The following is a 20,035-nucleotide window of genomic DNA, read 5'->3' on the forward strand; positions in this document are numbered from 1 at the left end:
TTTCATTTAATTAGCAACAATCTGAGAACGAAAGGAGGGACTAAATCCCAACCGCCAGTGGCTTTGACTCGAAATTAATAGTTTGCACACTCTATAAATTTTATAGATTTTCAAAGATTTAAGTCCCAAATATATTCTAAATATTTTTTCTAAGCCTTAATTCCTCATTTCCAATATAGTTTTTCTTTCCAAAAACCTCCAAATATTTTTTTCTCTGCTCCAAAATTTTCTCCATCCATCTTTATCCTTTAACTCCCTCCAACTCTTTTGCCAAAACCCCTCCTCCCTCTGTCTCCATTTACAGGCCCAGCCTAAAGGCCTTTTTGCCAAAGTATTTATAGCTCAAAACTTTACGACTACCAGGCTCATAAAAAGCCAAGTTCTGGCCTGAATCCCTCCTGTTTCCATCCCCCTCCCTTCCAGCATAATTGCCGCTAAAGATTGTTTGGCGTCCGATGTGGATTGTAGTCCAACTATAACTCATTACGGCTAATGAGCGTTATTCGTGCCCCGACGCCCACTCAACTTCATTTCGCATTTTGAATGGCCCAAGGATGAGAGCGGCGACAGACTTGACTTGTGACACAACAGAGAGAAAGAGAAAAAGGACGAGGACGAGCGGATTTTAACTCTGCCGAAGGGATTACGCTTAATTGACAGCGACAACAAGTGACAGACACTGTCTACGGATACACAGAGGAGACGGAGTTCGAGGAACTGAAGGCAGGACAGGAACGTGTCCATACTTAAACTCTTTAAGCCAAGCCCAGACAGTCGCCAAATGGTGTGTAATTATTATTTAAATATATTTAATTATATAAAATATACTTCAACCAAAGAACTAAAGACGTAAAATATATAAATAGTAAGTATTTATCGGCCAATTAGCAAAGATAAAGAAAATATTGAAATATCGCCATAAATCCAGCCAGCAGGCCTTGCTCTCGAATGAGCTGGTTACGAGCTGCCCCTGCAGTTGAGTTGCGGGTTTAATCACAGGTAACACACAGGTAACTCGCTACCGTTTAAATGCAAATGATGCGACGACTCTGGTCGTTGGCAATAAACGTGGCCAAAAGGCATTTCGTTTTCGCATATGCGGAAAATGTGAACGGAAATGCGAATAAGCGGGAAAAACAAGTATAGCCAAGGAGGAGCAGCTAACACAGACAGAAAAGTATTTACTAATTTTAAAATCAAATAAATTTAATATAATAAAAATATGTACCTTTGTTTAAAACCTTTTAAAGTTGTGATAATTTAAAAATTATTATTATTTTATAGCATTTTTAAGGCAATACATTTTGGTATTAATAATCTAAGTTAGAATTCATTAAATATTATTTATTATTTGTATTTTTAAATAATATTTCTCTTAGTGCACTTTAGCTCTTATTACATGATGTGGGGCGTGGGCCTTGGGGCCTGGCATGCGTAAGGTAGGGGCGTGGCCGCGACACGTGTACACCCCAATTGTGCGGATTTGGCGGGACAATTGAAATTTTAAATGCCGCAAAATGGCAGTGGCAATAATGAGCATGATGATTATGTCGGGGTATGGCAACAATTATGCTGATGACGTGTGTGTGTACTACAGGCACTCACTGTGTCTCCGGTTCCCCAGGTTTTCGCTGGTGGGCGTGATCCGATTGTTTGCCCACGTGGCGGTATTTATATATTTTTTTTCGGGTTTGTTTTTCTTAGCGGGGTTTGGCTGACTGATAACGAGTGATTAAATGTATTTCTGAACGGGTTTTAATGCGATTTCATGTTTAATGAGCCGTTTCATAGCCATGTTCTGTCTCTTTTTGCCACTTAACTTTTGATATATTACCTAAGCTAGAACTTAACTTTTTTATGGGTGAAATTTTGATAGGTTGCTAGGATTATAGGGAAAGGGAATAAAAATAAGATTAGGATATGTATTCCAGGGGGGATGTATATATTTTCAGATTTTGTTAAGGGTTAGAAATTATTTTAGAAAAAAATTAAAGGTAATTTATTTTATATTTCAAGAAACCTTTAAGAAAGTCTATAATTATTTGAGATATAAATAAATAACTCTAAGCCCTACGATTAAACTTTAAAAAATCTAGTCACAAAAATATCTTTATAATACTAAGCTTAGTTTCCTCTAAATTTAAACTAAATCTCACATATTATTTTAACCTTTGAGTTCAACAAACTTTGCTTATATTTCCTGACTTTGTTTGGCTAAACAAAACTATATTTAAATGCAGAAAATCTCAAAGGAAAGTTCCCTCAACTTGTACACAATTTGTTAGTTGTTGAAGGGAGCAAGAAAGTGCAGGAAACCTTTGAACCTTGTTTCTGGTTTTCTGAATTTCTTACAATTCGTTTGGACATAATCGGCTTTTGGTTTTTTCCAAGAAGAAAGTCGGTTCTGCCAGTTGCTGGGAATAATGCAAAACGGTGGCAATCGATGCGGCCAAGTGCAATTGACCTTTGCGTCTTTGTCATTTCTGTATATAGATATATAATATTTATTTTATTTATTTATTTCTGATTCAGACACAGCGACCTTGACATGTTTTGGTTTAGTGGCTTGCTCACGATTAGAGTCAAACATTTAAGTTAAAATGACATAAAATTATAGTACACGAAATGTCGGCTGACTGGGGGCAATTTAAAACTAATTTTGAGATCATCACTGTCGAGGCACATGAAATAATTGCAGAGATACAAAGATAGGAGAGGGATCAGAGCAAATTCCATAGTTTTTGGTAAGAGAGAATTTACCATGACTATATTTTTGGAGAGAAATGCATATATTATTTAGTATTAAATATGTTTAATAATACAAATTCACAAAATATAAAATTTTTTATAAATTTTAAAATAAATTTGTAGCTAATAAACCCCTGTAAAACAATCTTTTTACTTACCATAGACTCTTAATAATATTCTAAAAATATTTCTAAATTATTTACTACTCTTTAAAAGATTTTCAAATATTTTCATATGCAGTTAATCGTGTCAAATTAATTATTACTTCAAATAATTGTATATTCTAATATAATAAATAAAATAAATAAAACTAACTATTTCAAAAACTTATAAATTATTTTGAAATATTCCTCTCTCTCTCTCTCAAACTGAAACCCTATTCTTATACAAACACTGCTCCTCATTATTTATTAATCACCTAATCAAAAGGCTTACCTGTAGTCCCCCAGCTCAATGTTAATCAAATCTCACCTGTTGCCATTGACATCAGTTGTCTCGCTGCCTTGTTTGCACTTCATTTAATGCAATCAATCAGAAATTATTCATAAGAGTGGCACAGGAAAAGTATTTAAATGACACAAATTACTTAATCGATTCTATAGAGGCCTCCCTTCAACCCAGCCCAGCACAGTTGTGTCACTTTTGTTTGCTCGTAGCAAACCCATCAATGCCACGGCCCAAGACAAACCCATCTCCACACGTAACCCGAGACCCAGACCCAGACTCTGGCAATGTTTAAGGTCACCAATGCTGGCGGTGATTAAAACTGCGTGCTGTAAAATAAACTTGAAACGTAATGTTCGAGTGTGCAGTACGAGATTCGCATAATTGCAACCGCAGAAGCTGAGCAAAGCAAGGCAAAAATAAACATCAAGAGAAATATAGCAAAAAATAAAAAATCGGAGAAGAAACAGTTGCAGAATCAAGTCGAAATTTAATTCGAAATCTTGGCACAATTTCCGCTTTTCCAGTGGCCAGTAAATGGGAAAATTTAAGGGGTATGAGAAGGGAAGAGGTTATTGCCCTATTTGGATAAATATGTTTAATATTTTGAATATATAAAGAATACAAAATATATCAAAAGAACTCAAAATATATTAGTATAATGCTGTTAAAATTAATAGAAATAATACATAAATTTCCATAAGAAACTTAAGCATTTTTAACAACCAAAAAAGAAAGTAAAAACAATTACTAAGAACTACATTTTAACCCTATTAATATAAATAATAAAAACTGAAAAGTATAAAAAGTAATATAAGCAGATTATATAGAGTATTCTCTAGTCTCCATCACCTTGGGCTTATATCTCTTCCGACCACAATATTTGGGGTATAAAGATGAAGATGAACTGGATGCTCCAGCTGGAGTGCATTCATTTGAGATAACCTTGCTGATTGTGGTCAGGATGGAGGGAGACTGAGGCAGGACATGGGGAATCCAACCATAATTGAGATGCCAAATGGATTCACGTGTGTGCCTAGCCTGGCTCCCCCCATTCCAATCTCATTGAATCCATCTCCCTGGTGTTCTTGGAAATCTTTCGCTTATTCAAACATTTTCCGGGAAACCCAAAGACCCGGAAGCCTGGACCTAATTCCGCAATAGAATCACGTACGCGTCCAAGACCAATTATTGTCCTCTGAAATTCCGTATGCAGGATGTCTGGGTGCGAATTAAACTCAAATTTGATTTCGTAGCTGCCATGGCATCTCTCACTCTTTCTCTCCTGAAATCATTAGCGATTGGTTTTTGGCCAGCAATGCGTCACGCCCTGATTCACAACCGAGTTGGCCGCAGAGCAATTAAAACTGCTTCAATAAATATCAATAAATTTCGCCAGCTATTTTTCCCATAGTATTATATTTTTATATATTTTTTTGGCATAAATAACAATTGTTAGCGGCGGGCGTGCGTCAGTTGAAAGCGGGCTTTCTAGACCAGCGAACAGGTCAAATATCGATCAAGTTGTGCGGCAAACAAATCAAGTGTGAACAAATTGCAAATAACCAGGTAAAGTATAAATATTCACACCCATTGCCTGGCTGGACCACGCGGCGTATGAGTGATGCGCCCCTGCCTGAGTCATATTCATCATACGCCGCGTAAACCAGGTGAAAGTTGGCCAACGGGCAGGTTTGCATTTGCTATTGCATATTGCATTTGCAGTTGTCTGTGCATTTTTCGTTTTAAGTTTGCTCGCAGACTGCATGGCGAATTGATTGCCGCATATGCGGAAAAGAAAGTGTTCACAACTGGCTGCCAAACTCAAATACACGTCAATGCCCCCGCGGTAGAGTGACCAATTCAAAGTACACAGAGAGAAAAAAATGGATTTTGTAAGCCTTAGCGTTTGTTTCTAACTTAAGATTATTTTCTTTATGTTATTAAGATTTTTTTAGAAACCAAAAATAATATTTCAAATGTCTTTTGAAGCTGTTCTAATTTATGCTCTAGTTTAATGCTGGCATATATGTTTTTATAGCTTTTTTATTTAATATATTTTAATAGAAATCCTCTCCAAATAAAAATAATTTACTTGTTAAATATTCCTTTATTTTTATATAAAAATTCCTAATACAAAAAGGTTACAAATTAGTTTTCTTAGCATTCGGCACATCAAAGACTCACAGGTTACCTTATTCAGAGGGCTACCTACCATTTTCTTCTTGTGTAATCCACTCCAATACCAAGTGCTTGTACAAAAATTAACAATTATTTGAACAGCAGAGGCAGCTGGCCCCCTTCAGATTTTTTAGTTATCCGAACGGCAAACGCCAAAAACGGCAACTAATCAGTTAGCCACTCAGTCAGGCCTGACTGTTGCCTTTTCGCACCACTCCACCGAAAGTAAACAAAAAAACGCGAATTGAAACAAAAAACTATAGAGAATGCATATAGACAGGATGACGTATACCCTCAAGAGCTAACTGACCCATTGATCCACTTGGAAAATTAACTTTTTGAACTTTATTTAAGTCATAACTGCTCTGAACAGCTTATACAATAATATACAATCATTGATTAAACATTTTAATTAAACATTAAAAAAGCTGTTTGAGGGAAGTGTTTTTTTTTTTTTCATTTTTTAAGGTGAAAAGTCGAGGGAAACTTGTATTAAATTGTCATATTTATGTGTATTAGTTAAGCAAATAAGCTTTATTACAGGGTTTCTCCTATGCAACTTTAATAAATTATTGGGTTTCCCTTTAAATTTATTTAAATTATTATTAAAGCAGACACAAAAGTTTACACTGATTTTTTACATTTTAAAATATAAGAAAATACAAGCTATTTTTGTATTTCTTGTATGATATTTATCATAAAGAGTACCCACAATTCGCTTTCCGTCACAAACCCTACTCTGTCGCGCGTCTACACTTAGCGAAATGGTTGAGCTTGAGGCTTCAACTGCGCACGCGCAGCGCTGCTGGCGAACAGCTGAGCTACGTGCTCGCCCGCTTAACTGCCGGCCAAGCCAGACTTGAGACCCAGACCCTCCCCCAGGTCCCTTCACTCAGGCCCACAGCAAACACGTTAGGCGCCAACTGAGCTGCCAAACCCGCCTGGCAACCCGCTCGCAGCTCAACCCGCCCGCAGCCCATCTAAAAAGCAAAAAAAAAGGCTGAACAAAAAAAATCGAAATAAAAATAAAAATAAAAACAACGCCAAACGAAAAGAAAACAAAACGTGAGACGCTTCGTTGCCGGCTTTAGTTGAGCTGGCCAGAAAGAGCGTCAGAGCCAGGCTTATGCACGAAAAGAAAAGAGTAGTGATTCTTAAAGGGAAAAATTAAGAATACATGAGAGAAAATTATATAATATTGAAATGGAATTTAGTAAATTAAGCTGAGAGAAAACATTTTGAATTTTTAGATAAAATTAAAGTATTAATTTTAGAAAAACAAATCAGACTTTGTTTAAATTTAAGCCTAGCTTCATTCACATTTATCTTTATAATTTCTCATATTTTATTCATATTTCCCTTTCATTTTTTTCCGTGTACCTATGAGACTGGGGGGCTTGGAGCTTGAGGCTTTGAGTGTCGGGTAAGAGACTCTTAAGTGCTTAACTCAGTTCAGTTGCGAATTTCATACAACACGAGACGGTTGTTGCCTTTCGAGCGATGCGGCTTTATTCTGCCCCACACCGGAGATCTTAAATAGCCACTCTAATATACCTTCCATATAGCAACAAAACTCCACTTCAATTCCGCAACAGAGTTTGCCAAAAAAAAAATATATATATAGTTTCGCGATTAGGCGGAAATTAGTCGAGCAAATAATTATTTACCCGCGAGTGTGTCTGTGTGTTCGTGTTTCTGCAATTCGCCAGTGGAAAGTGTGTTGAATTCCTCGTCTGTACATAAAACCCAAGTGGCCAAAATGATTGAAAGGCGCAGCCAATTGGATAAGGTAATAAACCATCAGAGACACTTTCACATAAGGTTCTGGCTTTGTTTCTCTTAAATTTAATAACTTGTGATCCCTTAAATGTTAAGCAAATGCTTCTAGACTAGACTGGGAAATTTAGTTATTGTTTATGAAAGTTTTGGCCAAACGTGAGAGTAATTTTGATGTGAAAATCAAAGTTTGGAAATACATTAAATGCTGGCCAACAATATGGTGCAAAAAGTTAATAACTTAAGGCAAAAATAACAGTTATATGGTAAAGAAAGTGAAGAATTAAGGCATAATATAAAATTAACCTTTTGATAATGTTTCTAAATATTTAAAGCCATATAAATCCTCTTAGGGGGCATGTATTATTAATTATTTTCGGTTGTTTGCTAAATATATCTAATTAACTTAATTTATAAAGCCATAATTAAATTAGTAGCCTATCTGTATTAGCCATTATTACCCATATTTATGCTAATTAAATTAGAAAGGAAAGAACGTTTCATGACTCAAAGTAAAACCGAAAGTCTATGTCTAGAAGAGTATACACCTCTTCGACTTGCTAAGTACTAAAATTCTGCTGGTTAATGACTGTTCAAACAGTTTGATATATAGTTTCAATGATACAAGGCACAGAACATATTTATTTTTCTGATTGCGATCACTGAGGACCGAAGCGAAGCCAAGAGTTGTCTTCGGACCCACAGCGATTCAGGTTTCCAGCTCAGCTTTTCTTTCAAGTTCTAAGCTTCTTCTGGCTTCTGGTCGCAGATCGTGTTCTGTATTCAATCTCTAGCCTCTGGCTTATCTAAATATTCGCAAAAGCAAAAAAATAATAACAGATGAAGCTGAAATTCACATAAATACCCAACTGGGAAATGACTCAGTCCGAAGACTAACTTGACTCATTTGCATTTGTTTGTGCTGTTAACAAACTTTTGCTTTTGTTTGGACCGCTGCTTGTCTGGGCTCTGAGAAATGTTTGAAATTCTTATTAATTATGTGCGTATAGCGTTACGTAAGAAGATGTTCCCCCTGATTCGATACAAAGCGAAAGTAAATGTCTAATTTATGCGAATTCCCGGCAAATCGTTTCGATTACAAAGTATTTAAAGCGTGAATCGTCATCGACGATCCTTAATATTCAGCGGAAATGCGTCGGTATATTTTTGGCCAACTGAACGATATAATATTATTTTTAGATACGTATGTATAGTATGTATATAGACGTCAGCATCGGATCAGCGTCACCGCGCATGCCCAGCTGCATTCATATCGGGCCTTAACTGGGTTCTGAATGGCTGCGGATTAGTTTTTTCTGATTCTTGGCCGTGGTCTTCGTCACGTAGCCTTCGCTACAGTGATAAATAAAGTGTGGTTATATATATGTATTTGCCATATAATAAGCTCTATTTAGGGAACCCCCTCAAACATCAATCTCCCAGCGGAAAGAAGATTAAGTTCTATTATTAATGAGACTTCTCCGAACCACGACGTCTTTGCAATTAGGTAAAAAATAAGAAACAAAAAGCAGCTGAATGCTTGAAAGAGATAAAAATTCAAGAAAAGATAAAGACTGAGCAGCGGATAAGGAAAAACACAGAAAAACTTGCACAAATACAGGCAATTAGAGGCCAGCAGGAAAAATGCAATGAAAAAAAGGAGGACTAGGAGTTTTTTAAAGCTCTTTTCACAGAATTACTTTGAAGAATTTTAAATGAAAAAATCTCTAGTAAATCCGCTTCCATAAAACCTTTTAGCTACTTAACTTTAATTACTCAAAAGGGAATAACTAGCAGTTTTGTTAAGTACCTGGGCTTTAACTTCCCAAAAACATTTATCTTTTTATGACAACTTGAACAAGTTTATTAGTTTAAAAAATCTATATGCATAGCAGCTAAGCTTAAATTTTATTATCAGGCAAGCAAGCTCATTAGAAAAATTAATATTCAATATTATTTGTTTTTTTTGCCATAGAACCAGTATCTAAATTTAGATTTTTGAATTTATTTTTCATACTTCTAGCGACGCATTAAATTCGTGTAATTAAAAGTTGCACCATATTAAAAAATGTATATATATTATAAAAACAATACAAATCGTGTGCACGCTTAATCAGATTAGCGGGCGGGTTTTAAATTAATCAAGGCATTAGCATTATGCACTTCTCGCCCTCGTGTCACTTTATTATTAACGCTTTTATAGACTTTATCATTTAATTTGGGGTTGATTTCCAGATATCGAGGGAATGGATTTCATTAACCTGCGGGTGGTTATCAGAAAAATAACGTGTGCTTTTAACATATTGAATAGCATATTTTTTCTGCATTTTTAATCAATTAATTTGTAGGTTTTTATAGAATGGAGACTCTGGTAGATGAACATTCTTGAAAGAATATAATAATATTTATTTTGTCTTTATATATTGTCTATAAATAGTTCAAGAATGAAATAAAGAAAATTATATATTAAAAAATGAAAATGTATATATTAAAGAATATTTTTTATAGAAGAAAATTATAAATTATACTTAATACTATACTTTAAAGAAAACTATACAGTTACCTTTAAAATTTATATTTTTAATGTCGAAATCTGTACATTTTTATATAAGATTTAAATATATAAATTAAAACAAAATTATACAAATTTACTTCTGATCAAAATTCAATAGCTAACACTTTCCTTTTGCTTTAAAAATATAATTTTTATATTTTTAAACCTTATTATTACCCAAAACTCCTTTATACCGAACCTTTACTGTACTTCTTTACTACTTCGTTGCAGTTCTTTGGTTAAATGCAAATTAATTTCGTTCTAAGGAGTAAATTAAATAAACAAACGGTCAGCTCTTTTCCCAGATATAATTGAAATACAGAGGGAATTAATTAAATTGATTTTACTGCGCGATACTCCTGCGGCCGGATACCGATGCCGTGTGGGAGCCCTGATGCCATTAATTAGCTGCATGATTAACGATAGTACCGCCCCCCAGTAGTACCCCCTTCCCCGAACTCTTGGCTAAAACCCGCTTTAATTGTAGTTTAACTTCTGCCATTGAACTTTGCTTATACTCGTATGTATGTGCCATATTATTTCTCCCAGAGCACTTACAAGCACTAAACCCACCCAACAAGCACTTGAAACAATAACAATAACGACGCTGGATGGTAATTAAATCAAATCCACTAAGAAGAAGAAAATCGTTAACATAACAAATAATACATGTGCGAACATAAACAACAACACAGACAGCGGGAAAACAATAACACAAAAGCCAAACAGAACAACAAACGCGAAAAGCCGCCAAGTAAATATAATCGAAGCTTGGGCTTGAAAAATGTAAAACGAAAAATAGTTATCGTTACTTTTTGTTGCCAACATTTATCTGCACGTGTTCCCCATGACTGGGTGGGTGTACCAAGAAAGATATAGACGGGAATATGTAAGCATATCAACCGATTCTTTCCGCTTAGGGGGGTCACGTACGAAAACAAACTCAAAACTCGACGCCAAATAAAGCGAAAAGTGAACAGCGAAAAGCGTTAAGCGAAAGAAGCGATTCAAACAAAAACAAAAAAACAAAATGTGTAATGAAATTGAAGCAAAAATCTGGCAATCAAGCTTACAAAATGGTTAATGCTTTTTTTATGTACATGCGAGAGTGTCGGTAACCCCATGCAAAGTCAAGTGCCTTCCCCTTTCTCTCGCTCTTTCGCATTGCCAATTAGCCTAGGTTTTGTACAGTTACTCCATGACCCTGAGCAATGTCAGGCAGGGGCTTAGACAAGGGGCGGTTTTAATAAAAATTTAAATGAGAAGAAAATTGAATGGTAAAATGATCAAATTAAGTGACTGCTTAGCTGAATTTTTATATAATAATTTATTAATTAATGAAACTATTCTATGAATGTTCACATTAAACATTTAACTGAAAACCAACTTAGTTAAAGGTTTTTTTAAACTGATTTTTGATTTTTTAATTATCATGCTAAGTTAATCAATTAAAAAATAGTTTTTCATAACGTTTGGGTATAAGTAAGAGGAGTTTTATCCTTTTCCCAACGTTAATAAGTATGACTAGCTATAAACAGAAAGGTTTACATATCCTTGAATAGAATATTTTAAAAAGTTTTAAGTTGCCATTTTATATCATATTTAAAAATATAAAAATATATTACTTTTTAGTCGTATTATCGCATTTTCTGAGTATAAAAATATACCTTTACAAACCCCTTTTAAAAAGGAAGGCAGCTATGACACTGCAATAGCAGGATTCTTTTTCTTGTATTCCTTCCACCCACACACATAAGTGTGTCCAGCTATAAAATATAGGTGTAAAAATAGTTGAATGGCAAATTTAAAGCTCTTATTGATTATTGTTGCCTTTGTTTGCTGCTTTTGTTGTTGTTGCTTAGAGCGCTTGTTTGGCTATTCAAATTTTATGCATTGTCAGCGGACAACAACACGAAATGGTAAATGGTAAAATGTTTGGGGGGAGCGGCGGCATCAGCGGCGGTCGAACATACAATTCAATTTAACGCCATGCTGCCGGCCCGGTTATTGGGTTTTCTAGTTCAAGTTGAGGGTCAATAGCTGTTTTTTGGCGTGCATTTTGGCCCGACTTTAACTTTGTCTGTGTGTGTGTTCGCTTGTTTGTTTGTTTGCAATTTGTAAAATTGCCAAACAAATAGTGGAGAATGAAGGAAAAAAAAAAGGCAAATGCAAACAGACGCATCTGTTTATCGGCAGCGCTGAAAACTTCACAGTAAAGAGTCTGCTCCCCCATCAGCTAGTATTCGATGTTTATATATTTAGCCAGGGGGAGGGACGTGTCGAAGGGCGTAGCTGGGGTTCAACGTGATTCATCATCGTTCACTGCATTATCCAGCTTGTTTTGGTTGTACACAGAAAAAAAATCCTACCTAGACCTAGTTACCTAGACCTACTAATGAGAACCCATTTGCATTACAAATGCTCGTTCTGGCAATGCCTGGATATATAAATATTTATTAGTTAAATACTTTCCGGTATTATAACATGTGTCCCAGGCAGTATTTATCCAATTCCGGGTGTTAATTCAAGTAATAAATCAGTTTGTGGTTAAATATTAGAATATTTAAAGAGAAATTAATTTATATACAATATTTAAATGTAAGAATTTCCTACAAATCCTATTATAAAACCACTTATTAAACGTAATATTTACTTATTAAACGTAATATTCTGAATTCAAATTATCCCTGTTTTTCTTTAGTGCATGGAGATTTAATTCAGTTCCACCCAAAGGTGGCTAGGTTAAAGTCACAAAGGCATAAAGCCCCCTGCACAAAGTAGAATGTGGGAGTGAAAATTAATAAAACAAGGTGGGAAGTGGCAACTGGGTACACGTGACCAGCTTTACGGCAGATCAGCTAATTATAATAATTGCATTATGGGGACTAGGCAAGCAATTAATCGGATGACTGACATGACAATCAATCTAGTTATCCCATTAGGGCTAAAGGTTCTCTGCGAATATTAATTGGCCAATTGGAGTGATCACTAAACAGATGATTGATCAGTCATCTAACTGATTAATAGTATTGCGGTAGATCAGGTCATCATATTAAACAGGTTATAAATCGGGAGAAACAGAATTACATAAAAGTTAGGTTTAAACGGATTTTGATCAGAGGGCTAAAAGCTTGTTAGGGTTTAATTATATATAATCGATTTCTGAGATATTTAGTTTATTTATGGGTCAGAAAATGATATAATAGTAGTTAATAAAGTTATTTGTTAAATAACATGAAATTCAATGGAATTTTTAAAGAAATTCTTGTTTTATTTTATAAAAGTTTAAAGCTATCTTTGAATTAAAAATATCTATATATTTTTAAGGAATTTTCTACATTTAATAGATTTTTTTTAGTTCTAAAAAAATATAACTATTTTTAGTGACATTTAAGTTTTTTTTTTCTGTGAAAATGTCACGCATGTTTCACATGTTTAGAAGCAAACATGTTTCATTTAAAACAATAAACTTGTTTTCAGCATTAAACCGCTTTTATTTATAACCAACAAAATTTGTTTTCATGAATCCCAAGTTTTTTAATAGTTCTCCAGTTTTCTTTTTCGCAAAATTCGTGATGTTCAAAATCCAGTTTTTAATTCTGTTTCTGGATTAGGCATGAGTTCAAGGTGGTTCCGGTCGATTCCAGGTGCATTTTCATTGTGCAGTATCAGTATCAGGTATCATCATCATCATCATCATCCGTCGTCGGCTTAAAGCTATATAATTTTTATGGTAGAATAACGAAACCCGGTATATCGCAACGAAACTCGGTCAGACAGATGAGGTGAGCCACTTGCGGTGGCTATATATTGTGGCTATATTGTGGCCATATACATATATTGTTGGCTTTCGGTGATCCCAAAGTTCACTGAACTGCAGTTGAAGCTTGGCTTGGCTTGGCATTGGGAGCGAGCGAGAGGTGCGATCGATGAGCATAGGAGATGCCGTGGGCGCAGAGAGTGCGGCGACTTGGAAGTGTGTCAGGCCGACTGACAATTACACTGAAAGTAGATGGTCCACTTTTCCTGAAACCCGTTTACAGTTGCCACAGATGCTGAGAAAGCTGGCGAAATGATGAGAACTAAAGAAATGACTGGGGCCTAAGTATCTGTTTAAACGAGATTACTGTGTAAAGTAACAGTCTTAAAGCTCAGAGAGTGCTCTCTTTTATTCTCAATAATTTAATTTAATTTAATTTAATTTAAGCTTTTCGTTATTAAGCTGTATTTGTTTATCTTTTTTATTTATATATTTTACATTTTTGTACTTTAATCCTTAATCTTCTTTCAGTAAATTTAAATTGAATCATTACCCAAAATTAAAAAGTTTATAAAAGGCAGTTCCACCTTATCTAGAATTCCATGATATTCACACTGATATTCAAGCCTCTCTCACACTCTCCCACTCTCATTGCATTTCTAAAACTCTCCCAGATTACATCCATTAGTGTGTGTGTTCGCTGTTGCATATGCAATACCAACCGCTGAAATACCAGACTCTCTCCCACTCTCATTTCTAGTCTCTCCCTCCCATCTTTAAGATTACATCCATTAGTGTGTGTGTTCGCTGTTGCATTTTCTCCTCCATCACTCTCTCTTACTCTCTCCCCGCTCAGGTGCATCGGTGCGATTGTGTGTTCGCTGTCGCACACAGTGATAAGGCGAGAGGAGATGCACTGCTGCTCTCTCCTCTTGTAACGGCTGAGCTGGCTATAAAAGGGGCGCATGCGCCGCCCGCTTCTCAGTCGCGCAGCTGCACTCCGGTAGAACACATCGCGAATTAGTTCGGGTTTCGAGTGGCGGGTGCTTCTTCCTTCTTTCCAAAATCAAATTCATTCAAATTACTGCCAAAATGACAGCTGATAGAACCACAACAACAACGACGACGACGCAGCGCGGGGTCTATATCACCAACGAGGTGAGTTCCTGCTTTGCCAAAAAAAATATAATAATAATAAGGCAAAGCTCACAAAAGGAACCCGAACGCTAACACACGCCGGGTTGGAATAATTTATGGAGGTTGCCGCGGGCACTTTTGATTCTGATTACGATTCTCTCTGATACTTATGCTGATTTCGGTTCTGATTCTGACGATGATGAGTGGCACTCCGAAACTGGCTGCTAATTAGTGCTGCCTCATTAAAAGCGAACGAAACTGTTGCTCGGACACTCGAGACCGCTCTCAACAATACGCAGAGCATACACACTGAAACGAGAACCAAGCGGAGCAAACAGGAACAAGCGTTCTCGGAAAGTTGGGTCAAACAAAATTCCATCTCTGCCTGTTAATTGCCAGACAAAGGCGCCCCCTTTGCGAAAATTAAATATCCAAATTAATAATCAATGAAAACAATTAGAGCGAGAAAACTCGCCTCAATTTTCCTTTTGCCGGACGGGGCAAGCCTTTATCCCGCAATATTGGATTCCAAGTGATTTGAATAAATTAGTATTCGTTTTGGCAAACAGCTGCCGGGCCTTAAAAAGCAGTCCAAAAAGAAAGCAACAGTAAAAAGCAAACATCTAAATATCCAGATTTTCAGTGTGTCCCCCTGGGGGGCCAAAAGAAAGACGAGGAAAACAGAAGCAAAATCAAATGCAAATTATAAAGAAATAATAATAATAATGTGGCTAATTATGAGTGAAATTTCAGGAAATCAAATAAATAACGAAAAGCAAAAACAGAGAGTGAAAGAGATGGCTGCGGTCATTGGCAGTGAAGTGGAAAACCGTCTTGAAAGCGAATTTAAAGTCAGGAAAACAAAACAACAAAAATAAGATACAGTGGAAGAAAATTGAGAAATTTTAAATATTTTTTTATGTTTTATATTTTTAAATTGCAGTCTTTAAAAATTCTTAAAAATTTAAAGAGCTTTGGAACCATCTTCTATTCAAACCAACTTCAATTATGCTTCAATTATGAGTACTTATACCAAACATCAACCAGAAATTAACCCTTGTAAGCCTGGGCACTAATAACTATTCCAAGAATTTAAGAATAAACTTGAACTTACATTTTAGCTCAAAATAGAAATTAGAGACAAGCAGGTGAGCGAACTGCTGCTGCTGCTGCTGCGGTTACCTCATTAGCAAAGTTAAATGAGATTGTGTTACACCTTCGCCCACTAATATGCAAACCGAAACTATAATTAAGCTTAAGCGGCGCAAGAAGAGGCCAATTCAGAGGCCCATAGCCAACCACCCCTTGACAACCTACCCCTCCCTCTTGGCCCTGAATTGTTGGCAAAGTAATTAACGTTTATTGGCTGCGGACAAACAAGAAGTTGGTGGGCGGACGCTTCGGGTTGATGTACATCGCTTACACACTCTGCTTATTTTCGTAAATTCAATCTCTTCTCGTTGAATATATATAACTATATATATATATTTCATATGTGTGTCCTGGCATTATGCGCCCACAAAATGGTAGCGAGCACTGCGCTGCTCTGCTCTGCCCTGTCTGTTTGTTTGCCTCGCGTTTAGACTTTTGTTTGCTCGACTAATATTTGCCACAAATTTTGAGTAAGAATAACAAAAAGATTTTTGCGCGACCGAGTAAACAGAGTGTCGGTGGCACAGTGAGACGGTAAGCCCCCACACACACACACGCACTTAGTCGCTCTTATACATACATATATTCAAGTGCTGTCAATCGATGGCAACAATTACCGGGCCAACTAGGCAACTGGGCGTATGCGTGATATGCCTGAGGAGGTAGCAGCATCACGCATACGCCTTGTATGCAGACGGAAACAGCTCGGACCGCACAAGTTTCGGCCAAGTCTTGTGCACAGACAATCTGCAGTTCGCCTGACCGTAATTTAACTTGGCCAACTGCAAACAGATTCAATTTGCATTGCGACATGCAAATGCCTTCGCAAAAGATTTTGCACAGTAAAAAATAAAGAAAATATTCTAGCGTAGGTTTTTCTTTGAAATTAAACAATTAAATGAATAATTTATGAGTTAGTAAATCATTTTAGTATATTTTTTGTCTGCCTTGATTGGTTTAAATTTAAAACACTCTCCCTCTCTCTCTCAGTGCATTAGAAAAACCAAAGAGAAATCCCATATTCAGATGGTTTCAAACAACTTCTTATTATTCTCTGGTGTCCCTTTTATTTTGTGGTGCCTGTGGGATTTTTGTCATGCAAATGGAATCTCACATTCTCTTACGCACAATTCACAAAGTAAAAGGGCATCACACACACACACATTTCATTTTTGAATGGATTTTCCTATAAATTCAAGAACCAAGAACCCTTCTCGAGCACTCTCCCTGTAATTTATATTTGTTGGAAATAGTTTTTATGTATTTTTAATTACACATTCACAAGTTTTCACCCAAGAGCTCGGACAATTTGTGCAGGCAGTTGTGATAAATGTGTGGAAAAACTGTAATCAATTTGTAGAATATTTTTAACATTTTGCATCAATGCTTTCACCCGATACTCGATTTAAATAATTCTGGATAAATTTGTGTGCATTTAGGGAATAAATAAAAATAAATAAATAAAATAAAGCCTGGGCATCATAAACAATTGGGGCGACCAATTGATATGCGCATGATTATGATAACGTCCATTTAGCCAGAACCAAATTGAATACCAAATTGTTTTTCTATTCGGAAAGCAAAACAGAAGCTCTATTTTGATGTTTTATTTCAACTCCAGCAAGCAGCAGCTCGAAACTCGGGTTAAAATTTATTTTAATTTTTGTGGCTCGTTTTGCTCAATGTGTTCAAGTACAGCCAAGTGAAACAGCAGAATCTTTTTGGCCAACTAGGGTCAGGGCTGAGATTTGTTTAATTATTTGTTTAATTAAGCGGCAACATGCGGCTGCATTCGTGTCAGGGCTGCCGCAGAATCTCCGTCTCGAAAAAAAGCCCGCTTAAATGCTTTTCGAGTAACAATTAGACAATTGCAGGGTTAACTGCCTAGCCCCCTTTGGACCGGCCCCCTTTCGGGCCAAAGTCATGGTTTGTCATGGCCCGCTGGATAGCCCCCTTGCCCGTCCCCCTTCCCAACTTTACTTGGCTGGGCTTTGGCTTTGGCTTTAGCTTGACCTGCTCTGCACTGGCGTTTTATGTTTTATACCAGGTACACGTGGGTATATAGTGTTTGTGACAGCTTTTAATTTATAACTAAAACTAGGTGTTGGTTAATGGGAATTTTATTAAAAGTTCAGTGTGGTTTTTAGGGTTTTCCTAAGTAGTATTTATTGTGGTTTTGTCTTTTATTTGTATTCAAATGTTTATTTATTACAAAGTATCCCTTAGTCTTAACTTCCTTACTGCGAAATTCTTTCTTTTTATGTTTCGATTTCTGTTTTACGAAGCCAGACGACAGACATATAGCAAACACAGACACAGACCTTTGATGGATACTTGGCCATATTTTCGTTACTAAATGCGGGCTCAAAGTTCGCTGGATTTGAACCTTTCGCCTTGGACGGCTTTCGAAATACTTGAAATTTGCCGGCCAGACGGGCGGGAAAATTCACTCACTTCACTGCTGGAAAAACTCGATGCATCCAGCTGTACAGAAAAAGAAAAAACTAGTTGCTTGGCTAGTTGGCTGGCCTTGGTCTAATCCACATTTCAGAATCCCCAAGCCAAGCAACAGGCGGCGGCTAGCGGGCGGGTGGATTCTGTGGCCAAACATGATACTCGATTGTTTGGCCTACGTTTTTAGCCATGATGGCAGCCATTGGCCAGAACGAGCCTGGCTCATAGCTGCGTAAATGCATTGCTGCTGCTGCTGCTGCAACTTGACTTTGCAATCATACCGTTTTGGACCGTCTGGCGCCAAACAAGTGCCGTTCAAGTGCGGATTGCCAAGATCAATGTGCAGCGGGCATGAGTTTCAACAATGATGTATGCATGGTGCTGCTTCCTCTTGAAAATCTCCATTAATGGTTTTTGTTTTGCCTTGTTTCTTGCAGATAATCATCACGGCCATGGACCGATTTGTGTGGTTTGTCCTGCTGGTGGTCATGTCGCACCTGGTCACCGAGTTCACCCGCGTTTCTGGCTATGCCCGAGGCCAGCGGCAAGAGCTGGTGCTACTAAATGATGTAAGTAACAAAAGCTGCAATTTTTAACGCCTACTAAACCCTACCCTAAACGCTTTACAGACCCTCCTGCAACCCATGCCAGTTCAAAATATGGTTCTATACCCCAGCCAGGAGTATGGCCAGTACCAGCAGCGTCCCGCCTCCGCAGTCTCTGTGAATAGCCTGCAGCAGAATGCTGCCTTGCTGCTGAGTAGTCTGGCGGCACAGGCCGCCCAGGCAGCGGGAGCGGCTGCAGCTGGAGCTACATCGGTTCCCGGCAGCAATGGGGCCATCCTATCCCTGGGCGATGGGCCCCCGCAGCCTGCTCACACAGCAGAAAACACATATCCCATGTTCAGTCTGCGACCACTGATCGACAGCATTTTCGAGGTGAGTTTTCAGCGATTCAATTGCCACACTCTCCGCCGGCCAAAGTCGCTCAACCGAATTTTTCCCTCCCGCAGATTCCGATTTCGACACTGCGCGCTGTCAACAATCTGGTGGGTCGACTAACCGGCAGCTATCGTCAGGCGGGTGCCGGTGCCGGTGCCACGACGGAACTGTTACAGAAATCGGTGGCGGCCGGCACTGCCCTGCCCTCGGGCAGGCCCAGTCCTCCGCCCAACCTCCTGCCTCATGGCCATCCGGACGCTGAGCGCCATCAAATGCGCGAGGAGATGGCGTAAATTTAGGAAAAACCCCAACTTTTAGCTTGTAATTGTGCGTGTGAATGTATTGTAATTCCAGTCAGTGTATGTCTTAACTGTGTGTTTGATTTTTTCCTGTGCATTTAATGCATTTCTTTTTGTACCTTTGTGATATATGTGACCTTGTTGTAAGGCTAGCCTAAGGATATTTATGTCCAAGCATAAACAAACAACAAAACACAAAAACAACCCAAAAAAATTAAGTTTAATAAAATAAATGTATCAGAAATATGAAAATGGAATATGAAATTTGGAAATGGAAAATTAAATGAAGAACTTACTTTGAGTCTTAAAATATTATATAAATTTATATTGAAGTTATATAATTGCAAGGTGAGTTAACTAATATTTTTAATATAATTTTGAACCTATTTTAAGAACAAAAACTAATTATTAAAAATTTTTACGGGGTTTATTTATATATTTAATAGATAGAAAAAAAGCATAAATATAATTTAGAACGGTGACAATTAAAAAAAATATTTTAAAAAATGTTGGAACCAATTCGAGAGGCAAAACTTTAAGTTACAGATTTGCCATGGCTCTATTTCAATATTTAATATAAACAATATAA

The 20,035-nt window shown here is 37.0% G+C and overlaps 1 protein-coding gene across 2 annotated transcripts; it reads left to right on the forward strand.

Moving 5' to 3' along the window:
- Positions 1 to 6,841: 6,841 nt before the first annotated feature.
- LOC108076208 (uncharacterized) lies at positions 6,842 to 19,690 on the forward strand. Of its 2 annotated transcripts, none has more exons than XM_017168944.3 (4): positions 6,842 to 7,162; positions 18,644 to 18,775; positions 18,836 to 19,144; positions 19,219 to 19,690. In XM_017168944.3, exons 1-4 carry the CDS (start codon positions 7,133 to 7,135, stop codon positions 19,438 to 19,440), a joined length of 693 nt encoding a protein of 230 aa, XP_017024433.1. In that variant the 5' UTR covers positions 6,842 to 7,132; the 3' UTR covers positions 19,441 to 19,690. The 2 variants fall into 2 exon arrangements, with proteins under 2 accessions (XP_017024433.1, XP_017024432.1); XM_017168943.3 differs by lacking the exon at positions 6,842 to 7,162 and adding an exon at positions 14,455 to 14,621.
- The last annotated feature ends 345 nt before the right edge of the window (positions 19,691 to 20,035 follow it).

The sequence above is a fragment of the Drosophila kikkawai genome, chromosome 2R (assembly GCF_030179895.1).
Source record: "Drosophila kikkawai strain 14028-0561.14 chromosome 2R, DkikHiC1v2, whole genome shotgun sequence".
In the NCBI taxonomy this organism is placed as follows: Eukaryota; Metazoa; Arthropoda; class Insecta; order Diptera; family Drosophilidae; genus Drosophila; species Drosophila kikkawai.

Excerpts from the sequence above, each read along its gene's own strand:
- LOC108076208 (XM_017168943.3), top strand. The coding sequence starts at position 14,556 with ATGACAGCTGATAGAACCACAACAACAACGACGACGACGCAGCGCGGG. Across the intron at positions 18,776-18,835 it reads AGCTGGTGCTACTAAATGAT|ACCCTCCTGCAACCCATGCC; the intron begins GTAAGTAACAAA and ends AACGCTTTACAG. Across the intron at positions 19,145-19,218 it reads TGATCGACAGCATTTTCGAG|ATTCCGATTTCGACACTGCG; the intron begins GTGAGTTTTCAG and ends TCCCTCCCGCAG.